General features: G+C 41.7%; 1 protein-coding gene across 1 annotated transcript; it reads right to left on the reverse strand.

Moving 5' to 3' along the window:
• Nucleotides 1-3,967: 3,967 nt before the first annotated feature.
• WNT3 (Wnt family member 3) lies at nt 3,968-22,555 on the reverse strand. Its single transcript, XM_088482526.1, has 5 exons — nt 22,380-22,555; nt 12,342-12,583; nt 8,863-9,128; nt 7,766-8,250; nt 3,968-4,463 (listed from the first exon to the last, which is right to left on the reverse strand). Exons 1-4 carry the CDS (start codon nt 22,514-22,516, stop codon nt 7,771-7,773), a joined length of 1,125 nt encoding a protein of 374 aa, XP_088338652.1. The 5' UTR covers nt 22,517-22,555; the 3' UTR covers nt 3,968-4,463; nt 7,766-7,770.
• Nucleotides 22,556-23,948: the final 1,393 nt, after the last annotated feature.

Consider the following 23,948-nt stretch of genomic DNA (forward strand, 5'->3'; position numbering starts at 1 on the left):
AGTCTCAAATCCCGGACGATGGTGCTCACTCCGGAGGTTCGCCTGTCCCTTGCCTGGTGGTTGCAGACGACCAATCTCAATAAGGGTCGTCTTTTTGGGTGGCGAACTGGGTCCTGTTGACAACGGACGCCAGTCTTCGGGGCTGGGGAGCGGTCACGGGCCCACACTTGTTCCAGGGCAGATGGACTCAGGCAGAAAAGGAGCTTCCAATAAACATCTTGGAACTCCACGCCGTTTTCAGTGCTCTCCAGCAGGCCCATCGGGTTCTCCACGGTCATCCCATGCAGGTCCAATCGGACAACACCACCACCGTGGCCTACATAAATTGGCACGGAGGAACCCGAAGTCGGGCGGCACTCGTAGAGGTGTCCCGCATCCTGATCTGGGCGGAGCGCAATCTCCCGGCCATATCCGCGGTGTTCATCCCGGGAGTCCTCAACTGGGAGGCTGACTTTCTCAGTCGCCAGGACGTTCATCCGGGGGAATGGTCTCTGCACCAGGACGTCTTTCAACTTCTGGTGGACAGGTGGGGTCTTCCAGAGATCGATCTCATGACGTCACGGCACAACAACAAGTTGCCGATGTACGGGTCTCGCACAAGAGACGAAAAGGCGTCTCTGGTGGATGCTCTGTCCGTCCAGTGGACGTTCCGGTTTGCTTATCTCTTTCCTCCATTTTCCCTTCCACGGGTAATCCGGAAATTCAAACAGGAAGGAGGTACGCTCCTGTCGATAGCTCCCGCATGGCCCAGACGGCACTGGTTCTCAGACCTTCAGGGTCTGTCCGTGGACAGTCCTCTGCGGTTGCCGCTACGACCGGACCTTCTGTCACAGGGTCCTTGTCTTCACCCGGACCTGACTCGGCTGTCTTTGATGGCGTGGCTGTTGAGACGGCCATGTTAAGGTCAAGGGGGTTTTCCAGCTCTGTAGTACGAACTATGCTAAGAGCTCAGAAACAGTCTTCAGCAAGAATATACCATCGTGTGTGGCATACGTTCTTCCAGTGGTGTCGACCGAGAGGTTATGCACCTCGGGAGTTCCGTTTGTCTAGAGTGCTAGCCTTCTTACAAGCGGGACTAGACCATGGGCTTCGCCTTGCTTCTTTGAAGGTGCAGGTTTCTGCCCTGTCTGTCTGGTTCCATCGTAGGATTGCTACTATCCCTGATGTGCGCACCTTTATGCAGGGTGTTCTGCAAATTCAGCCGCCATTTGTTCCACCGGTGGCGCCTTGCTATTTGGCTGTGGTCCTGAGGGCTCTCCAGGGAACGCCGTTTGAACCACTGGGCTCAGTGGATCTTAAATGGCTAATAGCTAAAACTGTTTTCCTTCTGGCCATCGCTTCATACAGACGTGTTTCTGATTTAGGGGCTCTCTCTTGTAGACCCCCTTTCTTGATTTTTCATGGGAACAGGGCAGTGCTGCGCACTCGTCCTGATTTTCTTCCCAAAGTTGTTTCCCGTTTTTATATCAACGAGGAAATCGTTGTGCCGGCTTTTAACTCACCTGACCTTTCAGTGGGTGAGGCCACTTTGGATGTTGTGCGGGCCTTAAGGATTTATGTTGACCGCACTTCTTTGTTTAGGAAGTCGAACGCCTTGTTTGTCCTCTATGGCTTCCGTAAAAAGGGTTGGCCTGCTTCAAAGCAAACTTTGGCAGCTTGGATCCGTATGGCAATTTCAGAAGCTTATCTTCATGAAGGCCTGCCAGTTCCATCTTCTGTGAGGGCTCATTCCACTAGGTCTGTGGGTCCTTCGTGGGCAGCTCGACGTGGTGCCTCTGCAGTCCAGATCTGCATGGCGGCCACGTGGTCCTCTGTCCATACCTTTGTGAGGTATTACGCGTTTGACACCTTTGCTTCCTTCGGGCGGTGGATTCTCCTTTCAGCACGGGAGCGTCCCCACCCTTGAAGGATACTGCTTTGGGACATCCCCAAGGTATCCTGTGGATACCCTATGGACCCTGAAGTAGAAAATATGAGATATGGTAAGAACTTACCTTTCTTATCTCTATTTCTACGAAGTCCATAGGGTTCCACAGGACTCCCGCCCTGTCGCACCTGTGCTGCAGATGGGCTTTTCTCTGGTCACCGGTTTTTCCGTCTTCCTCTGGTGAGAATGTGATTCTTGTGTGTGTCCAGATCTTTTTTTCTCTCTTCCTTCTCCTCCTCCGGCCTATGGCTTGGTACGTAACTGAGATGCCTTGGCTCAGGGGCGGGGTATAGGAGGGGGACCCTAGTGCATCCTGGGAGGCTGAAAACTTAACTCTATGGTGCCCGATGCCTGACGTCATCACCTATACCCCAAGGTATCCTGTGGAACCCTATGGACTTCGTAGAAATACAGATAACAAAGGTAAGTTCTTACCATATCTCATATTTTTTACAATTCCCCCTATTTTATATATCCTAAAGTATTGTGACTGTCTTGAGAAGTAGAATTGTAATCGAGAGGGCTAAAACTACTATCTTTTCAAACTTTGGTGATACATGGCTGCTGACACCGTTAGCTCATAAGTAGATAGGTTAGATATATCTTTAATATATTCTTACTTTTAAACTAGAAGACAACACCAAAGTAAATTGCAAATCATCATATTAAAACAAGATTATTTTCTGAAAAATGTGTACTTTTTTCTTTTAAGCTAAAAAAGCTTGAAAGAAAAAAAAGCTAAAAAAAAGTGTATGAATGTCATTTTCTATGTATCATTTTAAAATATGTAAGATTTTAGCTAATCACTTTTTACAATTCTAAGTGGTTCTGCCACATACAAACAGTATGTGGCACATCTATTTTGTGGGTTGAACCAATATTCATAATAATGTAGCCTTTTCATGTAACAAGGAACCAGTCAATGGTTCAGAACAAACTGAATTGCTGTAAAATGGTTCAATCATCAAGGCTAACCAATGTGTAGGCGATTAGTCCACTTTAACACTTCAGTGACACACCGTTGGTAGGTTTAAAACATTTCTCCACACTCCTACAGTAGAGTCTTATTGCTTTCAGTTCAATGTATATAACATTAATTGAGAATATACAGATGGGTCCACATACATCTAACCTCCTGGCGTATTAAACACTCCTTCTAGTCGCGCCATGCCATGGACTCTGTAGTGCCAAGCGTCATTTCGTGTGTCTTTTTATCTTCAAATGCATCTTATTCGCACAGTGATGCGAATAGATAGAACAAGCAGCTTCTGCTGATTAAAATGATATGCAGCATGCCTATGTTCTGTGAGCAAGTGTGGGTGTATCTGCATGCGAAATGCTACGTTACAGTGTCAGCGACTGTAACGTAGTGTTTAGCATGCGGACACACCCACAGTCACTCACAGAATATACGCATGCTGCATATCATTTTAATCTGAGCTCCCGCGTTGTGTGGCCCGACTTGTAGCGCATGGAGGATAGATGTATGTGGATACATCTGTACAAGAGATTTTAAAGGGGTGGGAGGTGACATCTGTGGATAAGCATATGATGTCTGCTTTGCTACAATTCTCATTTAGCCAATCACTTGTCAAATGTAGTGATCGTAACAGAAGTCAGGCAACCAAAAAATCCATATATGATTACTTTAACACGAGTGGCAATGTGCCATGCCAAAATGTAATTATCCGGTACCCTTGCTTTTGTTTATACAGTATTTCTACATATTTTTCAATTAAAAAGGTGGATCCAATGAAGAAAGCCAAGTATAGGACCCGCTCAGTCTATATCATCCTCTTATATTAGTTGTTTGAACCCACGTGATGTCTTGATGTGATAGTTGATGGTGCGTATACAGTCCTTAACTGTTATTTTCTTATGGAAACCATTTGTAAATCATTCAAAGTAAAAAAACTATTAAGATGAAACACACAATTTTTTTTTCTCCAAATATATATTTGTAATATCATTATATTATATATTTATATATATATATATATATTCTTCGTTAACTCATATAGGATATATACACATTGCATAATAAATAATATTTATAAAAATGATTGTGAATATAAAACTCGGACATTTGTTGAACGTGATGGAAAGCTTTGGATGGCCTATTGGATGTTTGACGTGGTATTGGCACTGAGCAATGGCTGAAGTTGAAACACTGCTCCGAGGCACGGCCTCTTCCTAATTTCAGATGTGTGCTGCATCCCTGTCAGTCCTCTCCGTTATTGCTCTTGTCATTGTTTTAGAGATATTTGATGGAACTGTATGGATTACTTAATTTGCGTTTTGGATATATGCTTTAGCCATCTGATTTATGCCAACTGGGCTTCAACCACACAAAAGCTGATTACCCGCTGTCTGTTGGCTCTGTCCAAGTCAGATAACCCAAGACATAACAATAACACGTTCCAGATGAATTGCCGAAGAAGTATGGTGAATAAGTTAATGAGAGTCAGCTCATCTGTACCCATGATCACAGTGGTAGATGCTTTGATATGTCCGTATTGGTTTTCAGAACTTGCGCCTGTGGATAGCAGAGAAATGTAGATGAAAAGTTTGTTACTCATCTTAAAAATGAGAATACAGTTTAAGAATTACAGTAAGTAGAAACATGAAGTGCCCCTGAAATGTAGGGAACAAAGAATGCAGATGCACACTCTAAGTACAAGAACAATGATGGTCAAAATAATCCTGAAAAACTCTGAAATGTCTCTGGCTGCTTGCAAATTGCTAACACAAAATAGCTGCCTCCACTTTACAAGTGGCTACTTATAAATCCTACAAAGGGGGCAGAATCACTGAACAGTGGGCCTGATTCAGACTTGGGAATAGAGAAAGATATCTCTCTCAACTGATCATCTTGGTGAAACCCTGCTACACTGCAGAGAGATTTACATATGGGAGGGAGGTGTTCAAACTGACATCTAAATTGTAGAGTAATAATAAAGCTGTGCAGTATTTGTGGGCTACATGCAAAAGCAGCCAGTATTTACCCCACATGTAAAAAAATGTATGTATTTACACCCCTCGCATTGCAATATGGTCTAATCAGGTTCACAGCTGAGAGAGATATCTCAAGTCTGAATCAGGCCATGTGTGGGTTTTTTTTATTTGTTAATTGTATGTAGTGATCATGCTTTATCAGTCTAAGTAAATAACATTTCACCTCGAAGCATACTGGCTTAAGAGCTTATTCACACCTATTGGCTTTTTGGATATTTGCCTGCTTTAATAAATGCAAGAGAAAATATATTAAAATAGGACAATACACCATTATCACTATAGCATTCTAAAATGTAAAAGCCACCTTCAAATTTTTAGAAGACAGCATACCATATTTATCATGCCAAAAGTACAATACATTGCATTGGTTAAAAATGCCTCACCACCACCACACACATCCATACACTCTCATATATGGCTATATATGGTCACAGAACTCAGTGACTCCTAGTATCTTTATAACGTACAGCACAGTACCCTCTATACTGTATAATTATGTCTTGGTTCATACTACTCTGACCCAGACTTTTTAATTTTGTATGAAATAGTTTTATTCTAAAAACACACACACACACACACACACACACACACACACACACTCTCTAAAACATTTGACTTGGCAAGGACCACACATTCCAAGATTTATAATATTGCAGGGGTTGGGTATGGGATCCCGGCGGTCGGGATGCCGCTGGTCAGATTACCGAAAGTGGGAATCCCGACAGCACTAGGTAAGGAACCTAACACTAACCCCTACCCTAACCCTCTTTCCCCGGTGCCTAATCCTAACCTCCCCCTTCCTGCACCCTAAACCTAACCCTCCCCCTAACCACCGATACTTACCGTTGGGATGCCGGCGGTCGGTATTCAGGAGCCAGGATCCCGACGCTGTTGGGGTTTCCAGCGCCAGTATTGTGTCCGTCGGCATCCCGCCCTATTGTAGATGTACTGTATGTGATTTGTCTGTATATTTGTTTTCTTGATTCCTCATCCACATGTTATGTTTTTCAAAAAGTATTGGCCCTGTTAACTTAATGTGTCTACTCTCTGTAGATGCCTTTTACACAGAGGTTTAGTGCTACTTTGTGTTCAGTTTCTTATTAAAGCTATAATATAACCTGTGTAGTACTACCATTATATGGTGGTTATTTAAAGCGAAGTGATATTGGTTTATTATTATTTATGATGTTGCGTTTTCTATTCATGTAGTTATCTGTGACTTACTAAAGCAGATTTGTGTTTTTCCTTGCTATATAAATGCAAAAGACAACAATGATGTAAAACACCATATCTGTCATGGGATGGTGCACTCCTATAGTAACACATTAGAATACTACAAGCACTGAGTGAGCTCTGTATAAATATAAAGGCCACAGGCTATGTACTTTTTTGTTGTTGTAAGCAAGTACCGGAAATTCAAGGTGACTTTTAATATCTGTGACAGTTGATCATGCATTAGTTTTTATAGCACACAGGTGCTATTATACATATCTTGTCATCACTTCAAATAGTATCTGTATAAATGTTGAGTTATTATGTCATTACTTTAACATATATTAGGAAATTGTGTGTGTTATAAAGATATACCCTCTACTATATAAACTGTTATGGATATCAGCAGCTTTCTTGGGTTTACAAAGACTGAATTAAAAAACTAGTCCTTTGGCCTTCTAGCTTTATAAATTCACAGAAATCAGTGATTTCTAATAGCCGCTATTAGCAAGTGCAGGTGATTCGGAGTCTCATGCATGTCTGCCGCATGTGTACTTGTGTCTGATTGGGTGTAAAGTTGGCGTTTGCATGCAGACTTAGGGGCGCATTCAATTACACGCGTTTTTCAACCAGTTACGGTAGGCAGATTGTGTCCGCACATTCCTAGGGTGCATTCATACTTTGCATACTGCACTTAGTGTGCAGAAGACTCCGGGACCTTTTCCTGCTGCTTCCGCGTTTCTAATTAAGTTGCCCCCTATGTGTTCTGTGGGTGTGTGACGGGCGTACATGCGGAATTACAGGCTATTCAGAGGTGACAATACGTAGAGGATCCATCTGATATCACCAGGTATAGGGCTGGTGCACATTTGTGCTGATAGTGGTGACTCTTACTTTCACAATCAGGTGGATGGGATGGCGTGGTTGCACTGATGCCGCCAACTGCGAATACGGTTAGAGAGCCACATTCATTTATGAGCACGTAATTCAGGGGCCTTAAATGCAACTGAATAATCAGCCCCCTTAATTTTGAAAGTATTCCGTGACACGGATTATGTTGTGCTTATATTGTGGTAAATTTACAGTCTTACCGTATGTTGTAACAGATGCTTGTACTGTAAGGGCAGAGTGCACTTGGGGAATGAGGACTCTGACATTTGGGAAGCAGTTGCTGCTGTATTACTATGTGTAGCCTGTCATACATAAAATGCTACAATTCTAGGCAAAGTTGGCCAGTGAAGACAACACACACAATTCGTTATCAGAAGCTTCCCGCAGCTGAGTAATAACGTGATTACTATTCAGAACAACCTTCTACATCCATGAGGTTTGACACTTCTACGGTATATTACATATACATTTATAGGTGCATTATTATCTAATATGCATTCTAATAGTATAATATAGACACCATAAAGACAATTTACCTAAATTGTTACTGTGATTGTTAGTGCTGACAGTAGAATTAGATATATTTTGAAAAACAAATAAAAGATCCTTCTCATTTACTTAAGATCTGTGCTCAAATGATATAAAATAAATTGGCCCAATACTACTGCTAGCAAATGTTTCTGTAGCAATTTATCTGTGAGTAAGTATGTCTTGTGGTACCTGTGTCACTTGCAGGTGTGGACGTCATAGATCCGCACACATTCCTGGCAGCTCACATAGCAGCACCAGTGGAAGATGCAGTGACATTTCTCCTTGCGTTTCTCTGTCCGGGTGTTGTGGCCTCGTCCGCAGCAGAGCAAATCGCAGCCATCTATCCCATGAGAAGTCACATTGCAGGTACGACCCCTAGTTCCAAAGGAGCCAGTCTCTGGGTTGGGTTCACAGAAGTTGGGGGAGTTCTCATAATACACTAGATCCCTCTCAGTGGGAGGTTTGAAAAGTGAATATTTGGCCCTGAGGGTCTCTACCCAACCTCTAGACTCTCGATGTTTTTCCACTGACATCTCAGAGGCACTGTCGTACTTATCCTTGAGATGGTCACCAATAGCTCGGAAATCAGGTTGGGACCACCAGCAAGTCTTTACCTCACAGCTTCCAGACAGACCATGGCACTTACATTTCAGGTGCATGTGATCCAGGATAGTCTAAGAGGAAAAGTGTGATTAGTTTGTGAGTGGTCCTTATTGATAAACAATCATTACAATAAAGTATTAAGTCTTTTCTTTCCTCCTGTCATATTATATAGCAACCCTAAACATCTATTTCAGCTCCCTCCTATTACTAACAGAGGGCACAAACCTGGGAGTCAGGAAGGTATGGTATGTAAACATAAACCTGACGCCTACAATTTGTATGGCTTTCATTGGTTACACCTCTTAAGGCCAAGCTGGTTATACATTGCTGTCTCCCATTTTGTGTAGGAATATCACCGCCGTCTATATCATTGTAATACAATTTTTTGTGTATCCAGTTGTCCTTTTGCTTTCTGTCTAGATTATACATTATCAAGTTTGTATCTGAATTACACATTTTGGTCTTCTGTGCTTCACTGACTGGCATTGAAAATATAGCTGAGTAGTTAAACTCATCATATCTTTTATTTAGCTTATTTTGCCTTTATGTTGGTTTTGTCTCACTACTGTAAATCAGTTGTGTGTTTTTATGTTTTATTGTGTTGTTTCTCTGTGGCATTGTACAGTAGTGTAGCTATTTTTCATAGTTCTGTTTCTTATGCCATTCCCACTTTGTTTGCTCACCGCCCGTCCTGCCTCGTTGTTGTGCCTATTCATGGCTGATCTGGCATCTGGACGATTTTCTCTGGCGTCTGCAAATTCTCGGGACACCAGGACCCCGAAGTCTGCATCTTCACTGCAGCCTCCCCACTTCCAGCCCTCGCCTGATGAACCTTTGTGGTGGGAGTCACAACCACAGATGGTGGAGCTGCCTTCTGCACAGGAGCGGGTCACGGCAAAGGCCACTCCGGCTGAAGCAATGGCATGAACAAAGGCTGACTCCCGTGTGGCTGGAGGAAACAAAGAGTGACACAAACTTATCCATAGTGATACACGTTCACAGATCCGAACAGTAATATTTTGTGAAACACAGCATGAAAGAGTCACAACATTGTAATAAAGGAATACTTTATTATAGAGTATACTGATGCAAATGTGTACGAAGATTTCGCAACCTGTTTTCTAGCGAAATGATTACAACTCCCTGTAAGATTTTTTGCAATGCCAAAAATTAACATTAGATGCACAAAAACAATGAACACATGCACTCCAGGTAGCTGTGAGTTGTTAGATTGCAAGCTTCTGGAATAAGGGAGAGTCATGCAGGAAAAGAAGGGCAGGATAGCACAGTGCAGATCTGTGCATGATGGAGAAGAAGGGATTAAGCCCCTTATTAAAAAGTTCTCCCTCCTTTTCCCAGTTCGGCCAGTTACCTGCTGAGACACTCAATCCCCTTTTGTGTGCTGGTGTCACAGTGTATTAGAGATATAATGATGGACGTCTCTGGGACCCGTGTGTGACCAGACTGCCATTTCCCTGCTGGTTCGTAGCAACAAGCAACTGTGTGCAGACTGTGCACTGTCCCCTGCTTGTGGAGACCCCTCTCTGTCTGGGGGGAGAGCAGTGAAAGGGCGTGTGAATAGTCCTGGGGTCCTGCTGGGCCCAGAGCCCCTCTCAGCCTCACAGTGGGGAGGAGGCTTAAACTCCTTTCATCCTGCACTAAGCTCATTTCACTCATTCACTCAGTGTTACTGAGCCGGCAGCCTGTGTGAGAGCAAAACCTGCAGAGTCTGTCATCTCTGGGAACCTGCTCATCTCTCTGCCTGTTTTCCTGTCACTGTTCTCTGCATCCCTTTCTCTCTCTGGAGGTAGATCAGCTACAGTAGATAGAGAACGTGGATTTCTAGAATCTGAATCCTTATGTGATTACTGTCAAAATAATATTCAATGCAGAAATGGACTTTAAACAGACCACAGATAAAACATAACAAAATTTATTATGGGAAAGGACAGTCCTACAATCTACCTAGGGACCACAGAGACCAAGCAAGGAGAACCCATGACCTGTGCGGAGGCTCAAGCAGCAAAAAGACCAACACAGTCCCTCTGATTATGTATTAAAATATGTACAAAACATGCTGTAGTAAGACAAACGCAGGTATGCTATTTGTGGCACTGTTTAAAGAAAGCTTTTATCTGAAGATCATATCATGTGTTAACCCCTTAGCCATCGAGTGTTTTCTCATCTCTGTGCTGAGCCTATTTTGGCAGTTTTCACTAGAAATGAGTGGTTCAGTTTTAACTCTGTTCTCTTTGCCAAATCAATGCAAGTTTGGGTTAGTTCACATTTATCTTATTGGCTATCCAAAACATGCGACAGCTGGATAGCTAATATGATGCAGGTTTTGAGATCCGAACATATCCGAGTAAAACCAAACTGCTCATCTTTAGTTTTTACGTGGTCACATTCAAACAAATAATGGTAATTTTTTTTTAGATTGTACCCAAACCTTGCGGGGTTTTTTTTTTTGTTTGAAGACTTGGAATTTTCAGAAAACTTGTTTTTATAACTAAACACATGACAAAATTTACCTAAAGTGGGCAAAAAAGGTGTTTTTTTTTTTTTGTTTTTATTAAATAGAAATTGAAAGAAAGGGAACTTAAAGCAAATATGTATATATTTATATTCTTTGTTTATTTTTTTTAATAAGGACCGCAAAATACTGTTTTTGGTCTTGCTTTAGCATTAATCCACTTTTCCAAAACTTTGAAAAACGGAATTCTACACAGGTTTCCATTATATAATCTGCACTTGAAACTGATATTGCATTCTGGGTATTTTATTTTGTTTTTCATCATCTGAAACTAAATGTCTACAATGTATATGAATTATAAGGTAGGCCAACAAAGCATATCATTTTGAAACGTAGAAAACGTTTTGCATGAAATGAAAAGGACCCCTGTTTTTTTTCTTTACCCACATGAGGGAATTTATCCCCCGCCTCTATAGAAAACATCACATTGTAACCACTAAGTGGACACCTCATTTGAAAGGGTTAACTCCCCTTTTTCAAACGGGGGTGCCCACAATTTGCAGATGCCACTATGATGATCGGAGGAAGCACATTTAGTGCCATACCCCATCTGTGGAAAATGTGTTTTGTGAAGTGTCGGGGGTCACTGTCCAGTAATCACCAGATGATGATTACTAAGGGTTCTTAAATAATAGGCTGCGTGTGTATAAGTATATCATTTCTCTTGGACATCACTTAACAAATAAGACCGTGTGTATGGCTGACGGGTACATTTAGAGATTGGAAAATTTCCTACCTCAGGTATAACAATAAGTGATAGTCCTTATCAACTCTACCAAAGCTCTAAGGGGCGATTCAATTCCGCTGTTATTAGTGCTAGGAAGGTGCTCCTGGAGCTATAAATCTCAGAGCACTGTTAGGCCGACTAGTCAGACTTCTGCTTGCACCCTCAGGATGGTGTGAGAAGAAATCCTTTAAAGTTCCAGCCACAACGCTGTTTGCCATCTTAGCACAGCGCTAACAGCCCACTGCCAGCACTTTGGTCGGAGAATGCCGAATAGCATGACTAAACGGCCAGCTTTAGTCACGCTAACCCGCATTCTCCGACATCATTTGGACTAAACAGCGTGCTAAATTGAATAGCTCCAGTAACTCCTTCCTGGGGATATTCAGTGTGCTGAGTTGACCCCCTAAGATTGCTGCTATCAATCTGCCCTGACTCTAGGGCTTAACTCGGAGAATGCCAGTTAGTGCAACTAAAGTAGGGTGGTTAGTCGCAAAATACGGCATTTTCCGACTTGTGTCGGCCGGGATGCTGTTAGCGCCACGCTAAGCTGTAAAACAGCAGGGCGGCTGGCACTTTAGTCGGATGCGAGCTAAAATCCTCCTTTTTCGGCTTAACATCACGGTCAATTGAATATCTACGTGACTTCCCTCCTGGGGCTATTCCACATAGGATTCCTAGGGGGCGATTTAATTGCTAACAGCTGTTCCTGTATTTTGTTGTAAATACTGTTCTACAGTTAATACTATTGTTCTCAATGCTTTTACACCAATAATATATTGTAAGTCTAGATAGCATTATTATACTGCAGTTCAAGTTATCTCAATTGTTAGTAAGTATTGATTATATTTACTGCTAACTTGCCAGACATTAGCACAGATTAGCTTTAGCACACATGGTTGTACCTTTGTCCAGCACTGGTCCAAATATGGCAAGGCTGTCATGAATAGTAGTACAGTTCCATCTCCTGCCCCTGAACTGATGTTGACATTCTTGGATGCCCAGCTTCACCCCTTCTGCCACACTCGGCATGATTTCAATGTAATTTCGGCAGAATCGCATTTGTTTAGGCACCAGTCCTGGAATGGATCCACACAGAATGGGCTGTGAACCAATAGAACTGTACTGCTGCCCCAGTGCCAAGGACCTGTAGGTGGGAAAGCAAAAAACAATGCATCTTTTACATGTTTCTCTCTGCAGGAGTATTATATACATCACCTCTCACATTTAGCCACATATTAGTAATGTAAATGCCACAGTCCTTTTTCCTAATGTGTCGAATACGAACAACTTCTGTCATCACTATCTTGTCCTCTGCGGCTATGGATGTTTTACTTTTCTGTTCTGCCAGTGTAAGATATGCTTGAATCGGCATTCAGATGTTGGTGCACTTGTTCAAGACGGAAATGCGTATTTTCCACAAAAAAAATAAAAAATACATCTCTATACGAGTTCCAGTGTGCCATGGAGTGTTCTTTATGCCCACCATCACAAGCCACTAAAGCTATATACCACAGCAATTAAAGATTCTTTACAAGGGTGACAGTAAAAGTCACACCCCCTGTCCTGTGTATGGGCAGTCACCAATCTGCACAGAGCGTTCCTGACTGTGTGTGCCTGAGCTACAGACTCATGATTCCCTTCTGCCTCAGAGCATACCTGTCAATTCACGTGGTCATCCTGTAAGCAAGGCTTATTACATAGCAAACGTATTTGATTAAAAGAGATAGGTAGATGACTAACCAGAAAGTCACTTTAACCACTTAACTGGCTAATATTGTTTGCAAAAATGTCCCTAAAATTGTCTAGTTTTTTTTTTTATTATCAAATTATGTAAATAAAATATATTTAAACCTGATTTGTTATTTTATTTTAACAAAAATGTCAAATCAATTTTTGATGGCTACTATTTAAATAATAATTTAAAAAAAAATTAAAATTTTCAGGACATTTTTTTTTTTTAAATAGTTTTATAGTTTTAAAAAAGAAAATCTTAGCGGCGAGACAGAGTAGGAAGGGGTGATATGGATTGAGGGGTGCAGTGGTGGGCGGGGACAGAGCCGTCATACATACATGCATTGAGACCGCCCGATCACTGTGGCCTGCAGTGATCGAGACACATGGGGGGCAGAGTCAGCTGAACTGAAGCCAGCAGGAGGTTAGCTGCTCTATTTTTTGTTGCAATCATGGCTGCTCAGCAGCCGCTGGGTATGGGTGCCGCCATACTGCTTGGTCACTGCTAACCAGAGTGATCGAGAGACAGAGGAAGAGAAACCATGAGTCACAGCTGCTCGGTTTCCTTTGAAGTCATTGCTGCTCTGTGAGCCATGGGTGAAGGAGGACCGGGATGTCTTTCTGTTATAGGCGGCTGCTGGAAGATTATCTTCCAGCAGCCACCCAGTAGAAGTTTCTGACTGGTTGCATCAGATGCAATCATGTCAGGGAAAGCCCAACCTGGTGACCATGCCAGGCAAGTGGTTAATGACATTTCTAAAACTGCACTTCAAAATGCACTGCAGCCAATAGCATTCACTAGTAAGTCCAGTCTTAGCACTGTAAAGCTTACTTGTTGTGTAGTTTGGCAAATGAGGAAGTGACAATATTACACTATATTTATTTAAGTATTTTGGATGTAAAAATATTTTTTTTTAGTCCTTAAAAAGTAGGTTTTGTTGTTCTCCGTTCTCAGACAAGATAATTTCATACTTTTAATATAGAAAAGTAATTTATTTAGGAATAGTATGGGGGGGAAAAAAAAAGTTTTCTACAAACGTTTATTCATGAATATCATTAAATCACAACTATTTTTTACAGGTTCAAATAAGAGGAGTATGCAGTAGAAAGAATAAAGATAGAAAGTTGTACACGTGGCACAGAGGCACAGTGGTTAGCATTGCTGTCGCTCAGTGCTGGGGTCATGGGTTCAATACAGACCATGGCCCTATCGATGTGGCATTCCTATGTTCTTCCTGTGGTTTGTGTGGGTTTCCTCCAAACTTCAAAAACATACAGTACTGGTAGGTTGGTAGGTTAATTGGCTTGTGATTAAATTGGCCTGTGTGTATAGTAAGGAATATGCTGTAAGGAATTGATGTCAATGACTAAATATCTGTAAAAATGCTGTATATGGAAGCATACTGTGTGTGTGTGTGTATATGTATGTATGTAGATATGTGTGTGTGTGTGTGTGTATATATATATATAAATATATATATATATATATATATAAAAAAAATAACTTTATAGAATATGGAGTAGAAAGGTAAAGTCTACTTTGTGCAGATGAATATGATGGACCTTTGCTACTGAAATACACAATATTCATCACCATACATGTTATATTTACTATTGCACCATACGATCTGGACTGTTCATATATTCAATTAGGTGTGAAAAGTCAAAAACTTTTTGCCTGGCGAGGTTTTTGATGTCATCGCTGGTTTTCCATGCGGAAAAATATTGCGCCTATCCCCGTATTCAATAAGAAATCAGCTAAAACGGCACCCAGCGAATTCGGAGCTAGCGAAAAGTACTGTCAAAAATGGGGGAAATAGCCTGTACCCCCCGAAAAGCTGCACTAACATAGGGGATCACTATAGGGATGTACTGGTACCCCATATAAAGCTAATCTGGGTACTTACGTTTTCTCAATTGCTTGCTATTAGCATCTTTGCATAAGGGGTGAAGAATGGCATTAAGCAATATTTTTTCATCAAAATAACTAGTCCCAGCAAATTTGGGGTACATGAAATTGGGTGCTAGCATATTTTAAAGTGAAGTTTTTCAAAATTTAAAGAATCCACCTGCCACAAGCACCTGCAATCTTAAAAACGGCACATACTTGGGACCCCCTGGAGTCTATTTAGCTAGTTTTATGTTTGTCCCCAAACTTTGGTCTTTTTCGCCCCCAAATTGAAAGTACTTTTTTGGGGTGTTGAGTATTTAAAAAAAATAATAATTTGACAGTTTAGATTTGGGGGACTGTCCTAAGGGTGCAGGGGGGTTCCCACAAGTTTGCACCCCAAAACCCCAATTCTGCACTTTTTCCGCCTGCTTTCATAGGCAAATTTTTTTCGCTGATTCCAATGCATTGACTTTCCGCACCGGTGAAAAATCTTTGGAATTGAAAACGGGGAAAAGTTTTCGCCTGGTGAAATGACGTCACCGGCAAAACTTTTTCGCCGAAAACGGCTTCTCACCTAATTGAATAGGCCCCTAAGTGTCAGCCCCATTTATCATTCATGTAACGTATATATGATATATCACAGATACCTCCTGGTTACAAATGTGCATCGATAATTTCCACAGTTCCCATGCTATAAAATGGGGATGTAGAAATTATGAAATTCATCAAGTTCCGAAAAAGCATTTTTTTCGGAACTTGACAGTGATACTGTATGCTACCCTGACATGGCTTACAGTAGGGGTAGCCAACCCTGGTCCTCGAGAGCTATTAACAGTGCATGTTTTCCATGTCTCCCCACAGAATCACAAGGGAAACATTAGCTCCACCTGTGGATCTTTTCAAATGTGTTATAGGGCCCATACATGGTGTGATAATAGCAGCCGATCCGACGGATTGGTACAATATCGCTGCTATATCATACCGTGTGTGGGCAGGATATCGGCCAGTGCGCGCTACCATGGGGTTGTACATCGCACTCCAGATCTTACTGCATGTTCACTTGATCTGGGGAAGGGGCTGCCGGCATATCGGACGGTCGGCCACCCGATCGCTCCAAGTGTGGGGACCGCCCGATATGTCGGGTCGCAGCGCAAGGTGCATATCGCACAGTGTATGGGCCCCTTTAGTGAGTAATGACTACACCTGTGCACCAGCTAGGTGGTCTGGAAAACGTGATCTGTCAGTAGCTCTTTAGGACCGAGGTTGGCTACCCCTGGTGGTGTACAGCATCTGATACAGCAGAGGGATCTGAAAAGATCCCTCCCTGCTATGTCCACTTACCTGCAGCAGCTACCTCCTGGCTCCCAGAACTCCCTGTCTGGGAGCCGGGACCAAGAGGGCACAGCAGCGGCGGCCAGCGGGGCTCCTCCAACAGGGAGCTGGTGTAAGGAGGGGGGGGGGAGGGGGCGGGCAACAGCATCTATGCCTAGTAGGTCCCCTGCACAGCGGTGGCGGGAGTCCTACCTCCAATGGGCTGCAGGGCTGACTGGGTGGGTGGGCCAGTCCAGCGGCAATAGCAGCTTAGCCAAATAGGTCTCTTACACAGCGGTGGCAGGGGACTTACTCCATGCAACAAGTCTGAGCAGGGGGGAAGGGGGGGTGCGCGTGTGCCCGCACAGTCTTTGGGGCCGTGGGGACAGCTTAACAATTGTGGGGGTGACAGGCACCAGCAGGGTTAGTTGGAGGGAGGGCAAATGGGTGGGGGGCTCAGTCTCTCTTCGCAAAAGACAGGCAGTGAAAATTGACCAGGTGCAGAAGAAAAGTGTCTCATTTACGAAAAACTGCTTAGTAGAAATAGCAGTTTTTCGGAAGTGATAGTTTAGGGCAGGTTGCATGATGAATGCCTCCTAAACTGTGTTTGAGCTCGCAGCGAGTTCAAACCATAATTATCACAAGTGATGTACAGTTTTATTCAATGTGACAAACTGAAAGTCGACAGCCATGATGTCTGTCCGGAATCTTGGTCTAGTATATGAGGGCTTCTTTCATCCCTTACACATATTAAATGGTTTATCTCCTGCACTCCATATATAGGTACTTCATAAGTAAATCAGAAGGAAATATGCTAGCGTTATATAAGTATATATTAAATAATACATGTAGTACGCAGCAGCTCAGCCCTCATGCAATGGCAGCACTGAGAAGGGCGCCATGCGTTAACCAGGCGTGCAGGCTTACTGATGGCAGGGAGGCCCCTTACATCAAGTTAGATTCAAATGATTTCTAGTTGCTCTGCCTGCCTTAGCTGTCATCCAGCTGCTGTAAAGATCTAATTATTCTGGAGAATGCAATCCTCCCTCACCCATCTGACAAGTATTAGTAAAACATTTAAAATCAATCTTAATAAATGGTTCATTGTTATTTGCACTACACGACTTTATGCAGATGCCAACCTAATGCTGTACTCAGTCCTGCTTCTCATGCATTTGGTCTTCAGCACTTCTACAGGCAATACTCCATACTCTTGTTATGATGTTCCAACATGGACCATCTCTAGCACTGTAATAACAGCATACTTTGTGTCCTCTCTAGGATGTCTTTAGCCCAGACTGGATATGCATTAGTGAGTCTCCTCTCCTGTTCCTCGGGGAGACCTTATTACAAAGAGTTTAAGACCCCAATATCCTCAATGAATCCCACCCAGACAAAGCACCACCAAACAATAATGCTCATCCTACAGCCTAATCCCCAAACAATAAAAGGGATTAGGATACCCCGGATATTACCTATTGGTAACCCATCCCACCTCATCCAGCTTGGTACCAGGGTAATCCTTCTCGGGTGGATAAGGTCCAGCCTGGACCACTGAGCAGTTATGTCTCATGCTACACAGCTTTAACATAGACTCCATGGCTACATAATCTACATGGAAAGCACTTAAAAAGCAATGAAACAGTGACAATGACCAGTGAAATCTAGAGCTCAGTAACAAAGCATAAATAGATTAATAGTTCACTGGGTATACAGGGTGCAATTTCCTTTCACTGTCATTCATACATGCTATACAGAAATATTACATATGGTAAAATGTACCTCCTCAGTAAACATTATAAAGATATCAGAAGTCACCAAGCCGTTCTGTGACATAATAAGGGTAGTAAGGGCACAGGTTACCTTTTTGAAAACCTTAAAACTATCTACAGTATATAATGATATCAATACTACCATTTATACTGATATATAATAATTTTTCACCTTTTTTTTTTGAGTTGGTAAGTGTTGATGGTCTAGGACTACGATGGGATATTTTATCAAGAGAGTTAAAAAAAAATAATATAAATCCTGAAAGAAAAAGCCCATTATTGCTGATTAGGGATAATAGGCCTGATTCAGAGAGACATACAGTGTCGATGTCGAACGACATGTTTTAATTTTCTGCTACTTGACTTGCCGCGAAGGATTAGAGATGGTGGGCGCAGCGAGGGTTTGCTCGCAAAGTGAGTGATGTTCTCAGTGTTTGGGGGGGGGTGACTGCAAAATTTAAGGCATGTCGGGACCGTTTTCTGGCTGTGCAGTAGTGAGCAGGAGCCACCGCAGCATTAGTAGACTCTGGGCATTAGAGTGTGCCCTGAGTCTACTGTGCATGCACAGTTTGCCATTTTCCCAGCGATTTCCTCACTGCGCATGTGCAAAACGCCTGGAAAAATGGCGGCGACGGCCATCTTCCGGCGTTTTAAGCAGCGCTGTGACACCCGACGTGGGACCTCGGAGAGGTGAGTTTTAGATGATATGGGTGAAGGGTGTGCGGTGCGGCCCCCCCTGCACCCATTATAGGTACGCCCCTGCTAGTGAGCCTCTGAACATTCATACACAGCTGCAGAGGACTTGGTGTCTTAGGTTAGAGAGACAGTGCAACATTGCCCAGATGTGCAACCGAAGTTACTAATGTTTAATTTTTTGTTCAGAAGTGGCGGATGTGAGACGCCAGAGGTGGGCATCTCTGTGCACAAGACATCGGCTTAGAATATTTTTGCAAGTCCATTGCGTCCAAAATCGCTGTGTCCACCTCTAAATCAGACACCTCTTTAACACAATCATCATGTTCCATTTGTAGTCACTGTGACAAGCACTGCTATGAAAGCCAGTCATCGTTGTTACCTGATAAGCACCAGATGATGGCTGGGACTGTGTGGATGAATTCTAAATGTGATTTAGTATATTATAAGCATAGTGTTCAATATTATAGATTAACACTTATCTAGAAAACCCCAAGTCACACATCTCCCATATAATGGATCTGATACACGTACATGCTGTGTGTTTAGAGTGTAGTTGATACGATTTGTTTGCAGTGGAAGTTGGTATACAGATCTGTCTACTGCTGCTCATCTGGTTCCAAAGTGCCTGCATCTCTGATTGTCGTCCTTTTCATTCTCTCATATGGATTCCCAAAGTGTCTTGTCCAGCTTCTGTCTAGATTCAAGTTAAATATAAATGTACCGTGCTTATATATGTGACTTTGTATGTATGAATGCCTTGCGGCTTTTGCACTGCATTGTAATGTAAGAGTGCAAACATGACATCCCTCCTAGCTAGAGCACAATAAAACATGGCCTAATGCTGATAAGGAGATCACTCTGGAGATGTGTGTCTGTCAACGTTATTGCCCTTGTTCCTATTATGCTAGTGACCCCATTCTACTTTTTATGTCGTTAGATTTGCAGGACCTTGAATTGCTTCTGTTACACCTTATACATTATCAATATATTTTGTAGGCTGCATGTTTCAAGACTGAACTTACTCGTCATATACGGGTAATGTATTTATGACAGAAAATCGGCTTTGGTTACCATATTGCGTTGGCTAGCCTCACATTTGTCAGCTTACTCTTCATATTATTGTATTTGTCATAACCTGACATAATTTCCATATTAATATCTTATACACACAAAGGCTAAATAAAAGCTTAAACAAAACTTTATACGTAGTGTTACACGGCAGCATAGTGCACTATGAGGTACTTCAAGAGTACGCCTACAAAACACCATTGGACTTTACACAGCATTCTTTTCCCAAACACTGCAGGCAACGTCACAATTGGAGCAAAGCAAACGCTTGTCAGAAAGTGTTTGTGTATATATACTGAATCTATATTTTTGAGTATCGGCATAGAAACACTTATAGTGCTATAAAAGCATGTGCTCCATGCTTAACACAAACTCCCAATATGCACAAGGCACAATGGATCTGAAAACAAGTGATTTCCTAATTACACGATGGTACACAGGACACATTTTACATTTGTTACAGTAAATAACAAAAAGAGTTTAAAATTCACCAAACTATCCCTATCATCAAACCTTGTTCTAAAGACACTTTGACACAGCACGTAGAGTACATATAACACAAGACATTTTTAAGTCACAATACTGAATTGGGTTCAAGAAGTGAAATCAAGTTTATATTTTAATTTGAAGTCATACGTCCTGAGTGAGCTTAGTGAAGATATTACCCATAGTCTGACCTACAAATCACTCCTTATAGGCAGTATCAGTTTGCAGAGTTCATACCTTTTGTTCAGTGTGAACAGAGAAAAATAACACTGATTCTTTTCTCACCACATCATCATTCAATCACAGCGAATAAACAAATAAATGGTGAATAGTTTTTTTCTGCAATACCTTAAACCATTCAAGCAAAATTAGACACATGGAAGACCACTGAAAGATAAGTAGGCAGAAAGAAAAAAAAAACAAACATGTCTTCTTTTGCAACATAGGAGACAGAACTAGCCAGCTTCCATTAATAAGTATTTTACATATCGTCCCAGAAAAGTCCTGCTATATGAATTTAAATAATAACTCTTCTTTTAAGTCCTATAGACAAGATGCTGATCACTTGTTATTAGCAGTGCTGTGGTCATTACGGTCAGGTGAGATTCTGACCAGAGACCTCTTTGTGTGGGGTTTATATGTTCTCCCCTTGAGTGAGTTTCATCCAGATGCACCAGCCCCAAAACATAATTGTAAGTGAACTGGCTTTTTGTGTGTGTTAGAGAATTTAGATTATAAGATACAATTGACTAGGGACTGATGTAAATTAATTTCCCCTGTAATGAGCATAAAATCTTGGCAGATTTTTACAAATAATAACAATAATTAAAGGAATTGGCTGTGCCTCACCAAATCCTCACTATTATCCTACACATGGTTAGACAACTGTAGCTGTCCTCCCTCCACACAAGGAAATACAAACACAATCCCTAGCTAAACCATCAATTAATACATTGGGGATGAAAATATATACAGGGAATAATGAATTAATACATTGGGTATGAAAATATATACAGGGAATAATGAACTGAAAAAGATTTCAAAAATGAAAACGTGTCACAATAATAACTGTACGCAAACAGGTATAGCGCTGCGTAGTGCATGTTTCAGTTTCTTTGATTGTCAGTTAGCAGGAATTATGATACGTTGATATTTTGGCTATTATGTGTGGATTATTAGGTATCTAGTAATCACCACACGTATGATCACATAGTAGTAACTCCTAAATGGCTTTCTTGTTTTAAAGAAAAGACAAACACAGTCGGTATATGCACACAAAATAAATCTTTACACCTCAGTTTCTTTACTGCTGTGTACAATCAGCCTTATTAAACACAGCATAGTTATTAAGTAGAACCAACAGGAAAATCTCATTTACAGGTATAGATTTGCAAACAGATAACCACAGCAACCAAAACTAAATAGCATGGTGAACCAATATTATGGGTACTAACCTATAGTTTACGATACATGGCAATAAAGTACAATAAATACAGTATATTATTATTTTTAGTTAATACAAATAAGCAATTTTGCACAAAGAGATAAAATGAGGGATTTTCGTCCGTGGATTCCACAATATACTGAGTTTACTTACAGTATGACATCATTTATATGTTAAAGGATGTAGAAGTAACCATGTTTAAATGTAAACTTGGCTTCAATTCCGCAAACAGGACATTCATGGTACCAGACTACTGCTTGCTAATCCTTCCAAATAGATATAGGTCTTTATGCAGTTGGCATTCTTTTTTAAACTACGGCCTTAAAAGTCTTCATGCTGAGCGGCCTATATAGACATGTTACAGGGAATCTTTAAATAATTTTTTCAATAAAGAATGTAGCTCGGATAAACACATTCAATTAAACATATCTAATTCCATTCACAGCCACTGTATAAAATATATTTACCAGTTGGATATACACTTGATGTGCTCTCTAAAAAAAAAAAAATATGCAAATTGAAGTAAACCATGATCTCTTACCACCAAATGGGGTAACCTGCCAGGACGGGGGCAGCTGAAAAGAACCAGAGAAATCGCAAGATATTAAGCCTGTCCATGGGGGGAGAGTAGTAAGTGTTGGGGGAGTCAGGAGACCTTGGTGGGAAAGTGAGGAGCATCCCATGAGAAGCTGGGTTTGTCCTTTTAGTGAATGCCTGTTTGGGGGACTGAAGGTATTGGGCATTTTATACTCTGCTTGCTGGTCATGACAAGAAGAGAAAAGCTAGATGTCATCAGACAACCAATCCCAGAGCCATGAGACAAGGTAAGAGAATCCTCCCTACATGGAGCAGTCAATCAAACTGACCCCTCCCCTACTGGAGTCCTTTATCCAGCCTCCTACTCATCAAGTCTCTCTGACTTGTTCCCTTTCATTTTCTCTATATCTAAATCTCATATTTCTATAATGTTTGCAAATGTTCTGTTGAAAGATGTTCTGCACTAGTCTTAGTATCACACACAATCCTGTGATGGTCTGCAGATGTCTTAGTGGCAAAGTGTCACAGGCAGTTCTGTCACACACAATCTTTTGATGTTCTGTTAGTCTCAGTGTCGCACACAGTTCTATTATGCTCTGATCTAGTCTTGGTGTTGCACACAGTTCTGTTATGGTAGTCACTAGTCTCTGTGACAATGTATAATATGCTATTCTGTGATGCTCTGCACTAGTCTCAGAAACACACTGCTTTTAAGTTCTGGACTAGTCTCAGTGTTGCCAGCAGAGCAATTATTTTTGTGTGACACACGCTGACCTGTGACGCTCTACAACAGGGTCTGAGCCACACAAGGAACTGTGAAGTCGTATTTACCATATAACATATTTAATACAAATTTAATTCTATAAAAACGTCTGCTGTTTTCCCCTAAAAGATCAAATGGAAATCTGTCCTGCAGTAGTCCAAATAGAAATATTAGTGTGAATAGATGGCTATGACTTTCAATTAAAATAGCAGTCACACTTTTGAATTAAGTAGTATCAGTGGAAGGGGTCAAGACAGATGCAGCACTACCATTAGGCAGCTTAAAGTAGCTGTCTAGAGGGATGGGATTTGGGGGGAGCAACAGAGACCGGGCAGTAAAAGTAATAATGCTACCGAATGAGACAATCTTATTCCATGTCAAACTGGTGGTGGTCGCAGAGCTTAGTTAAAGCTACTTCAAATGGTGCATAGTTTTTTATCTTAACTGGACCAGTAATTCTCATGTGTGTCACATAATAATGACACACATAATAGTAGAGGCAGCACTGCACCAAACCTTCCTCTTCAAAGCCAACCAGTCAAGCTCTGCCCCAGAGGGGCTATGGTGAATTAGCATTAGCTGATTTAACTTATCCACTACCAGTAGGTGTCCCCCAAGGTTCAGTTTTTGGACCTCTCCATCTCCCTACACATCATTTTTAGATGAGTGAATCAGCTCCTTTGGAGTACAATATCATGTCTATGCTGATGACATTGAGATCTACCTCTCTTCCCCTGACCTTTCCCCCTCCTCATGTGCATCTCCAGCTATCTCTCTGATATTTCTCCCTGAATGTCCCAGCTTTCTTAA

The sequence above is a fragment of the Taudactylus pleione genome, unplaced genomic scaffold (assembly GCF_031769625.1).
Source record: "Taudactylus pleione unplaced genomic scaffold, aTauple2 ptg000018l, whole genome shotgun sequence".
Lineage (NCBI taxonomy): Eukaryota > Metazoa > Chordata > Amphibia > Anura > Myobatrachidae > Taudactylus > Taudactylus pleione.

Excerpts from the sequence above, each read along its gene's own strand:
- WNT3 (XM_088482526.1), bottom strand. The coding sequence starts at position 22,516 with ATGCTCCTCACTTTCCCACCAAGGTCTCCTGACTCCCCCAACACTTAC. Across the intron at positions 12,584-22,379 it reads GCAGGTTACCCCATTTGGTG|GTCCTTGGCACTGGGGCAGC; the intron begins GTAAGAGATCAT and ends TCCCACCTACAG. Across the intron at positions 9,129-12,341 it reads TGGACCAGTGCTGGACAAAG|CCACACGGGAGTCAGCCTTT; the intron begins GTACAACCATGT and ends TGTTTCCTCCAG.